Source organism: Orycteropus afer, unplaced genomic scaffold (genome assembly GCF_000298275.1).
Source record: "Orycteropus afer afer isolate SDZICR_OR568_19922 unplaced genomic scaffold, OryAfe1.0 scaffold00291, whole genome shotgun sequence".
NCBI classification, from domain to species: Eukaryota; Metazoa; Chordata; class Mammalia; order Tubulidentata; family Orycteropodidae; genus Orycteropus; species Orycteropus afer.
The window spans coordinates 240034-250204 of record NW_006921878.1 but is presented as its reverse complement, the minus strand read 5'-3'; the positions used below and the strand labels follow the sequence as shown (position 1 = coordinate 250204).

The 10171-nt window shown below is 46.4% G+C and overlaps 1 protein-coding gene across 1 annotated transcript in view; it reads right to left on the bottom strand.

Annotated features, from left to right (window-relative positions):
• Nucleotides 1–10171, bottom strand: part of LOC103205683 (complement C3-like) — a 215899-nt gene that overhangs the window by 205543 nt on the left and 185 nt on the right. Inside the window, exon 2 of the mRNA XM_042782324.1 lies at nt 10043–10152. Coding sequence (XP_042638258.1) covers nt 10043–10152 — 110 coding nt within the window. The remainder of the gene's footprint in view (nt 1–10042; nt 10153–10171) is intronic.

Below are 10171 nucleotides of genomic sequence, written 5' to 3'. Positions count from 1 at the left end.
GGATTACATCTCAATATAAAGAAAACAAAAATCCTCACAACTGGACCAATGAGCAGCATCACAATAAATGGAGAGAAGATTGAGGTTGTCAAAAAATTGACATTGGTTCTACAATCAATGCCAATGGAAGCAGCAGTCAGGACATTAGACGACGTATAGCATAGGGAAAATCAACCGTGAAGGAACTGTTTCAAGTGCTGAGGAGCAAGGATATCTCCTTGAGGACTAAGGTGTGCCTGACAAGCCATGATATTTCCAATCGCCTCGTATGCATGTGAGAGCTGGAAATGAATAAGGAAGCCCAAAGAAGAGTTGATGCTTTTGAGTTGTGGTGCTGGCAAAGAATGCTGAAGGTACCATGGACTGCTGAAAGAACTAACAGATCTGTCCTGGAGGAAATGCACCCGAAATGCTCCTTGGAAGTGAGAATGGCCAAACTTTGTCTCACTTATTTGGTCATGTTGTCAGAAGGGACCATTCCTTGAGAAGGATGTCATGCTTGGTAGGGTGGAGGGTCAACGAAAGAGGGGGAGGCCTTCAAAGAGATGGATTGACACATTGGCTGTGATGATGGGCTCAAGTATAGCAGGGATCATGGAGCTGGCGCGGGATCAGGCAGTGTTTCGTTCTGCTTTGCGTGGGGTCGCTATGAGTCGGAAATGACTCAGCGGCACCTAACAACGACAATATTGTAACCTCTTCTTTGCCAATAGACCCTTACAGCATCATATAATGCCCGTCCTTGTCTCTTACGATGTTTTTCACCTTAATGTATATTTTAGCAGAAGTCATAATTGCTACCCCTGCCCTTTTTTGGTTTCCATTGGCTTGGTATATTCTTTTTCATCCTTTTACTCTTAATTTGTTTTTATCTTTGTGTCTAAGGTGTGTCTCTTGTATGCAGCATATCTATGGGTCTTCTTTTCTTATCCAGTCTGCCACTCTCTTTCTCTTGATAGGTGCATTTAGTCCATTCACATTGAGTGTAATTATGATAGGTATGAGTTGATTGGTGTCATTCTGTTGTGTTTTTTTGTCATGTCGTTGGTGATTCCTTGGTCCGTGTATATTTCTGTGCTGAGTTCAGTTTGTTGGCTATTGCTTTCTTCCTTTTCTTCTTTATAGTTGGTTTTGTATTTATTAAGCCCGTATGTTTTCCTTCCTTCTGGATTTGCTTAGAAGGATGTTACTCTTCTCTGTGGTTACCTTGGAGTATATTCTTGTCTCTACATTTTTAGAACAGTGCATGCTGCAAAGACTTTGTCATGTTTTCCTCTCCATTTGAGGGTGTGTGTCTAGAAGTATTATTCCCTCTGATAGGTTAGTTGCTATTGTTGTGTGCTGCTTGAGTTCCTGGTTTTTCAGGTAGAAGGTTTTATGGTCTTATTATGAATATCTATTTCTGATTTGGTTTTAGAGTTGATGTCACATATCCTGGTTTTGCTGATCTCTCTTGTGGGTTCACTATTGGTAGGACTTCTTTAAGCATTTCTTGTAGGGTTGGTCTGGTTTTTACAAAGTCTCTTAATTTCTGTTTATCTGAGAATGCCTTGATTTCACCCTCATATTTTATGGATAATGTGGCTGGATTTAGGATTCTTGGTTGGAAGTTTTTTTCCTTCAGAGTTTTATGTATGCTGTCCCATTGTCTTCTTGCCTGCATGGTTTCTGCTGAGTAATCAGAGCTCAGCCTAACTGTTTGATTATTATAAGTAATATTTCTTTTTTCCCGGGCAACTCTCAAAATGTTTTCTTTGTCTTTGGTTTTGGAAAGTTTGATTATAATGTGTCTCGGTGTTTTTCTTTTGGGGTCAATCTTGTGTGGGGTTCTATGAGCTTCTTGAACAAATATATTTTCTTCCTTCGTGATATGGGGGAAGTTTTCTGCTAGCAGGTCTTCCACAATCTTCTCGGTGGTCTTTTTCACCTCTTCTTGTTCTGGAATTCCAATGAGTCTTATATTGTTTCATCTCATGTCATTGCATATAATTCTTAGGCTCTCTTCATTTCTCTTAAATCTTTGTTCTGATTTTTCTTCATACAGGCTGGTGTCCAGGGATTTGTCTTCTAGTTGGGATATGCGTTCTTCAGCCAGTTCTAATCTGCTCTTTTGAGCTTCTACTGTGTTGTGTAGTTCTGTCATTTTGGTGTTCATGGTTTGCATTTCAATAGACATTTTCTGCATTTCTAACTGCTATTTTTGTATGAGTTCTGATTGTGCATTAATCTTAATATTCTGTTCCTCAGTGATTTTCCTGAGTTCCTCCAGGGAACTGTCTGTGTTCTCCTTGTTTCTGTTTGGGGTTTCCTTAGGCTTTTGTATAGCTCTATAAACATTATCTTCTAAATTCCTTCTCAGATAATTCTACTGCCTCCTCTTCCTCCATGTATAATGAGACCTTTGTTTGTGGTTTTGCTTCTAATGCCTTGTCCTGTTTTTTGTTTGATTTGAGGTTGCCTGTTGTTTCCTAGACATTTTGAGGTTGTCTTTAGCTGCTGGTTACATGTTGATTTGTTTTGTCTTGGTTTTATGTTTTAATATTTTGAAAAGGTGAAGCTGGTGTATTTTATTTTATTATTGATTCAGGTTTGTTGGGTCACTCTGCTGTTTTCTTTGCGATGGTGGAATCACTGTGTGGAATGTGAATATGTGTTTCTGTTTGTCATAAAGAGGGTTTAGAGTTTGAAGCCGGAGGTTTTATGGTAATTGGCTGAATATGGTTTCTTCTATTGAATGAGTGAAGTTATTGGCAGAGAAGGTGGGAGCAGAAGAAGGAAAGCTTGGTGTTGCTAGGGTCGGTTTCTAGGGCTTTACGCGGGCTGTTATTGATGACGTAGTTTTTTACAAGTCCACGGCTCAGTCTCAGGAAAGATTCCTGTTGTTAGAGAGTCGCCACTTTCCACCAGGCTCAGGCACACTCAAAGACCCTGCTTCCAAGGCCCCTTGGCACCAAAAGCCGATCAAAGGCAAATTCCCAGGAGGACTGCACTCAGCCTCAAATTCCTCTCTCTCCACCCTGTCTGCCTGCCATGCCGGTGCAATTCTCCCAGACCACGTATGGCTTGGGAGTTTGTCTGTGATACCGCCCACCTGCGGTGCCAAAGATGTACACAATTTCAGCTGTGCTGGAGTCGGGAGAGTGCCTGCTAGTAATCTGTGGTCCTGATATCACTGACAAAGATAAGCACAGGCCTCCCAATGTCTCCCAGGTTGACCCAAGCCCACTCAGTGACCCGATGAGGGGGGAACGAGCTCACCCTCCTGGAGCACCAGTGAGCTCTCCGCTTGGGTTTCAGTGGTGCTGTGTGCGCCCATTTGCACTTAGGTGACCCAAGTTACCGATAAAATCAGGTGCTGGAGGTAGATCCTTGGGGCTGTTTGCTGGGATGTTGGTGTGGTTGCTGGTATGCTGATATAGGGTGTCTTCTTTCCTGGCTCATGGGGATATCAGGTGGCTGTCCTCACCCCCCAGTCAGTGACTGTCCCAGGGAAGTTTCCAATGGCTTCTCTCGGCTGCTCATCCATCCTCCGACCAGGTAGCTCTTTCTTAAATAATCTCCCTGTGGCTTTTCTCTTATTCTGCTCTTCTGTATTTGGTGCACTCTGACTCAGTGAGCTGTTCAGAGCACCAAAATCCCTAATTCAAACTGCTGTACCTAGTTTTTCAAGCACTAAGATGCTGGAGGGAAATAGTGTGGTGCTTACTGACAAGACTCGATTTTGAATCCTAAACTCCTGTTTCTTAGAGCCATCCCATTTGTGGTATTTCTGTTAGAGTGGCACCCTCCCACGCTGACATGAAATGCCCCCACCACCCCTGGGTGCCAATACACCACAGACCACTCCAGGGCTTCAGTAGCCCCAGCCACCTCCATCTCCTCTTCAGGATGTCACAGCCATTTCTGTCTGTACAGAAGATATCCATCTGTTTCCCATATCCAGTCATGGTGACAGATGACCTCCCTCCCCCTGCTGTCACTGTACCCAATGGGAACACACAGTTATGCGCCTCACCTAATACCCGGCCTGGCCTTGCCCCATTCCTACCCCAGGCAGGACACTCACCCCACCGTCCCCTCCAGCTCCAGTTGCCTCCATCCTGGGTGAAGAACCACCTGAGCCAGTGAGCTGAGAAGTTCAGGTATACCTCCTGCACCAAGGCCACCTGCAGGCAGATGTGAAACCACACCTGAGCAGATGTCTGCCCCTGCTGGGAACCCCACAAAGGCCTACATTGGGTCAACCCCAGTAACAGTATGGAATCCCACCCACCTGCCCAGTCATGGCTACCTGATCCTTGAATGTGGCATCTGTGTGTGCTGCCCACCGTTACTGCATCTCCTCTCCTTCCTAGTAATAGGAGTCTAGCCTGGTATGTAGCTGCATGGAGCAGACTGCATTTCCAATGTCCCCTGAAGCTATGAGTAGCTGAGCGACCAAAGTATGGCCAGTGGAAAGTGGCCAAAGTGTATGAGCAGCTCCCCTTGCCTCTTCCTTTCCCACTGCTCAGATGCTGCTGGAGGAGCTTCTGACAGCCTGCTGGTGCTACACGGCCATCGCCTCACCTATGAGTAGAAGGAGGAGCCGACCCGGGGGACACGAACGGTCCAGTGTAGGCGGGAAGGGGCCCAAGGAAGCACTGAATGTGAAATCTGGCCCCAGTCCAGCCTCCCCCACCCAGCTGGCCTAACACATGCTGAGGGGCACACTACCTTCTGAGTCACAGGGTCCCATGTTGGCCAGAGGTCATACTGGTGCTTCCAGCTGGTGGTGCGTCTGATAGGCAGGGGTGTGTTAGGGTGGCTACCCCCAAGCCAGATGCACACCAACCTGCAGGACCTGTACTGCACTACTCACCCGTAGCTGAGGTGCTTCAGTGTTTGCAGCCGGCTGGCCAGAGAAGGAGCCAGTCCAGAACTTGTGGGGTGAGGGGAGTACAGGAAGGAACCTGCTCTGATTCACTTAACTGCACTGGCTTTAACGTCACGGCCCACAGGGCAACCCAAACCCCAAAGGCCTCCAATACCAGGTCGGGTTGGCCTTGTTCAGTCCCCAGAGGTGACAGGCTGGAATGGAGTAGGGAATACGGAGTCAGCTCCATGGCTTGCTGCTGGGGGTGGAGGTGGTGAGGCCACCTGGAGTCCATGTCTTCCCAGAGGGCACACAGGTGTGCACATTCACACATCCAAACCAAACCAAACTCACTGCCATTGAGTTGGACCCGATTCATAGTGACCCCTCCTTAGGTTTCTGAAGCGGTATCACTATGGAAGTAGATTGCCTAATCTTCCTCCTGAGGAGTGGCTGGGGGGTTTGAACCTCCAGCCTTCTGGTTAGCAGTCAAATGCCTTAGGCACTATGCCACCAGAGCTCCTATTCACACATCGGATGTCCTTAAAACCATTTTGAGTATGAACCAATAGCCAAGTGTGAAAATGAATATCTGGCTAAAGCCAACTATTACCATCCTTGAAAGAATGTCAGGGATGCAAGAGTAAACCTGACAATTTATTAAACTTTAAAAAATAACTTCAATTTTATTGCTGAAAACCTTAGTGGAAAAACTGTGTTGAAAATAACTAAGCCCATTGCTATCAAGCAATTCTGACTCACAGTGATCCCATGTTATAAAGAATAAAATTGTTCCACACCATTTGCTTGGACCTTATGTTGTTGTTTGCTGTTAGGTGCCATGGAGGGTCCAACTCATAGCAGCCCTAATGTACAACAGAATGAAACACTGCCCGGTCCTTTGCCAGCCTCACAATCCCTGCTATACCTGAGCCCATAGTTGCAGCCAGTGTGTCACTCCATCTCATTGAGGGTCTCCCCCTTTTTCATTGACCCTCCACTTTACCAACCATGATATCCTTCTTGAGGGAATGGTCCTGCAGTGTAGTAAATTACTTAGTATGGCTTTTCTACCCATAAGTCATTGTAAACTCAGTGGTGGAATGAGCAACTGAGGAGCTCCTGATTGTAAATGTTATCCACCTGGGTTATTTCTGTTGGACGTGGCACAATGCAATGTTATGGGCTCACTCTCAGGTGCTTAGAATTCTGTTGTTATGATTGGTTGGTTTGGCCACTCTATCAAGCTCACAAGGAGGCCTCCTAGAGGCAGAACTCTCTCTGACTGCTGGTTGAGGAAGACGTACTGCTGAAAGAGACATGCACTACTGAAAGAGACGCAAGAGACACGCATTGCTGAGTAAGACACCGAGGGACATGCACTGCTGGGGGAGAGAATGTGAGAGACTTGGCTGAGAGACTGTGAGCTGGGAGAGAGACTGAGTGTTTTTTCTGAACTTGAATTGTAACCTGGTGCTTCCCTAATAAACCTCATAATCTGTGAGTTCTGTGTGGCCACTGCAACGAATTATCAAACCCAGGAGAGAGGTGGTGGTGCTTTGGGAGGAACAGTTGGTGAAAGGGCTGGAGGGAGGCAGCATGTCTGGTCTTGCAGTAATAGGCCTTGGGCTATTGATGATGATCTGCCTTGCTCTTGTGGGGTTCTAGGAGGTGAGAATATGTGGTGACCTCCTTGCCCATTCTGCAGGTCCCTTCTGACAACATGACCAAATTAGGTCAGATGAAGTCTGGCCGTTCTCGCTTCCAATGAGCATTCTAGCTGCACTTCTTCCAGGACAGATTTTTTTGTTCTTCTGGCAGTCCATGAAGTATTCTTCACTAACACCACAACTCAAAAAGCATCAACTCTTCTTCGGTCTTCCTTACGCATTGTCCAGCTCTCACATGCATATGAGGTGACTGAAAACACCATGGCTTGGGTCAGGTTCACCTTAGTCTTCAAAGGACATCTTTGCCCTTTAGCACTTTAAAGAGATCTTTTGCAGCATATTTGCCCAATGCAATACATTGCCTGATGTCTTGACTGCTGCTTCCATTGGTGTTGACTGTGGAACCAAGTAATGTGAAATCTTAGACAACTTCAAACTTTTCTCCATTTATTGTGGTGCTGCTTATTGGACCTTCTAGTGTAGGAATGACCATACTTATTTGTACAAGACATAACAATTTTTATAATGAATGGAAGGTCACTTTCAACAGAGAATGGAGGAACAAGAAAGTTATTGGCAACTTTTTTCTTCTGGTACTGTATTCCAGTGGCCCAACACATAGTAGATGCTCAATAAACCAAAAAGAACCAAACCCATTGCCATCAAATCGATCTGGACTTGCAGTGACCCTATAGGACAGAGTAGAACTGCCCCATAGGGTTTCCAAGGCTGTCAGTCTTTACAGAAGGGACTGCCACATCTTTCTCCCAAAGAGTGACTGGTGGGTTTGAGCCATGGACCTTCAGTTAGCAGCTTAGCATTTTAACCACTATGCCACCAGGGCTTCCACAACTGGTAATACAGAGCTTATTACTACATAAGCATATAAGTGTGTAATAGTACAGACAGGTAGGAATTTTTGGTAGATGAATATGTGTTCTATCCTGAGTTCTATATTAATCTTGTTCAGTTTAAACACTGCCTTACTCTGCTACTTGTAGCCATAATCACGTAAGAATCCTGCACCTGCAATCACATTCCTAAGATCATAAAACTAAGATAGGAACAGCTCACAAGACAGGGCAATTGCACTCCTCAGATCATGAGACTAAAGAAGAAACATTGCCAAAGAAATAATGCAAATATAAATTTACCACTTAAGTGGCCTTTCCTGATAACAGGCCATTCTTGAGATGTCTTGCAGCTCCCTATCTGTGGCCAGCGTTCACCAGTTTTGAGCCTACACACCCCTGCCCTCCTTTGCCACCCGATGAACTAAGATGGCCAATCCAAGATGAGAGCAAGACTCGAACCAAAGGCAAACAGCAGACTGTGCATGCATCCAGCCTGAGGAAGCTGAGGAGTTTATCACAAACTTATTCTGCTTCCTGACCTTCACAAAAGGGTCAGGATTTTATGAATACCTGCCTGCACAGGGTCTTTTGGAATCAGGTGCCCCACAGCCTTAAAGACTACTACAAAATCCCCTGGCCTGTAAGGCTTGGGAGACGCACATGGCATTGACTCTGGCCCGTATGTCTCCACCTTGCAAAGTTACTATCCTCATTAAATACAGCTGACTTTCTAGTCATTACTTCAGAACCCAGTCTGTGACGAGCATACACTTAATGGCCATTTGGAGGTCTTCTTCAATGACGTGATATTCAACTTTTGCCATGTTTTAAAAGGTTTGTCTTAATGATTTGCAGGAGTTTTGTTTCGTTTACCTTGGATATAAGACCTCTGTTGGATGTTGCAGATATCTTACCCTCACTGACTGCTGTATGTCCATGCCCCTCACTGTGTCCGGGATAATTCTGACTCAAAGCAGGCCCATGTACAACAGCACAAAATGTTGCAGCATCCTCACAAGAGTAGGTGTGTTTGAACCCATTCTTGTAGCCACTGTGTCAATCCATCTCCTTAAGGGTCTCCCTCTTTTTCACTGATTCTGTAGTTTTTATTTTTTTAAATTGTGATATGTGTGTGGGTGAAAGTTTAGAGTAAATTGTTTTCCACTCAACAGTTCATACACATTTTATCTCATGACATTGACTCCAATTCCACACAATGTAATAACTCTCTTCCCACTTCCTCCCTGTAGTTACTTCTTCTCTGTGTCCTTCTTTCCTATGCATTGCATTCCTGCCCTCTGAGGTATCTCACTGTGTAAATGCAGCCCTTTTGATCTCCCACGGTTGTCTGTTCTAAGGAGTGTACCTACGTGGTGTAATTGTTCACCTTGTAGGCATGTCTATTGTTTGGCTGGAAGCCATGAGAGTGAGTTCAGTTCCAGGTCCAAAGGATGAGTAGGGGCCATAGTCTCAGGGGTTTCACCAGTCTCTATCAGAGTAGTAATCCTGGTCTTTTTTTTTTTCTTAATGTTTTTGTGTTTTGTCCCATAGTTTTCCCCACTCTATCCAAAAAAACTGAAACCAAACTCACCGCTGTTGAGTTGATTTGATTCATAGTGACCCCTCCTTGGGTTTCCGGGGCAGTATCTCTGTGGAAGTAGATTGCCCAGTCTTCCTTCCGAGGAGTGGCTGGTGGGTTTGAACCGCCAGCCTTCTGGTTAGCAGTCAAATGCCTTGGCACTACACCACCAGAGCTCCCATTCTGACCCTTTTCTGAGTGGTTGGCAGTGGTAGCTGGGCACCACGTAGAGCTGACTCTCTGAGCATGACGTCCTTCTCCAGCGAATGGTCCCTCCTGAGAACATGCCCAAAGCATGTGAGACGATATCTTGCCATCCTTGCTTCTAAGGAGCATCCTGGACGTACTTCTTCCAAGACAAATGGTCGTCCATGGTATAGTCAGTATTTTTCACCAACATCATAATTCAAAGGCATCAATTCTTCTTCTGTCTTCTTTATTCATTGTCCAGCTTTTGCATGCATTGGAGACAATGACAAATAACATGGCTTGGGTAAGGCATACTTTAGTCCTCACAGTGGGATCTTTGCACCCAGTAGACCATCAATAAATGGTTATTGAATGAATGTTTTGGAGTCCTCGCTCTGGGACTCAGTTTCGTCCTGTGGGGAAGTTAATCTCTATCTTGCCCATGTCACAGAATTTTGTATGGCATTTTCTGGATTTTTGTGTGGCAGCCTTGCGTTTGGAAGTTCGCAGGGAACGTCAGCTTAAGATTCACAAGAGGTGGCGCTGGATCTTTCTCCAGGAAGTAGCTGGCCAGGTCCACGTGTGCGCCCCACCTACAGCAGGCCCCACCCACGCTGTCACTAAGCTGAGGGGTGGGGCAGAGCCGGGTCTCCCAGGGGGCGTGGATAGAATCCGGAACGGAGAGGTGGAGTTCTTAAGCCATTAACCAATGAGAAGGAAGATCCACAGCAGAGGGGGCGGGCCGAGCCGCAGGATGGGATGGGGCCCGCCTTTCCATTGGGCGGCCCAGCGTCGTCAGGGCAACGTGGCGTCCCTTAGTAGGAGGGGCGGGGTTTCCCAGGGAGGCGAAGCCTTCGGGGGCGGGACGGCGCTCTCTGGAGCGCCCGAGTCAGCTGACCTGCCGCCATCTTGTCCACCATTTGCAATCGGCCGGGAGCGGGAGCGCGGCCTCTTGGTCGCCGTCGCCGCCGCTGCCACCGCCTCCACGGGCCCCGCCGCCGAGCTGGCCTGGGAGTCTTCCCCGCCG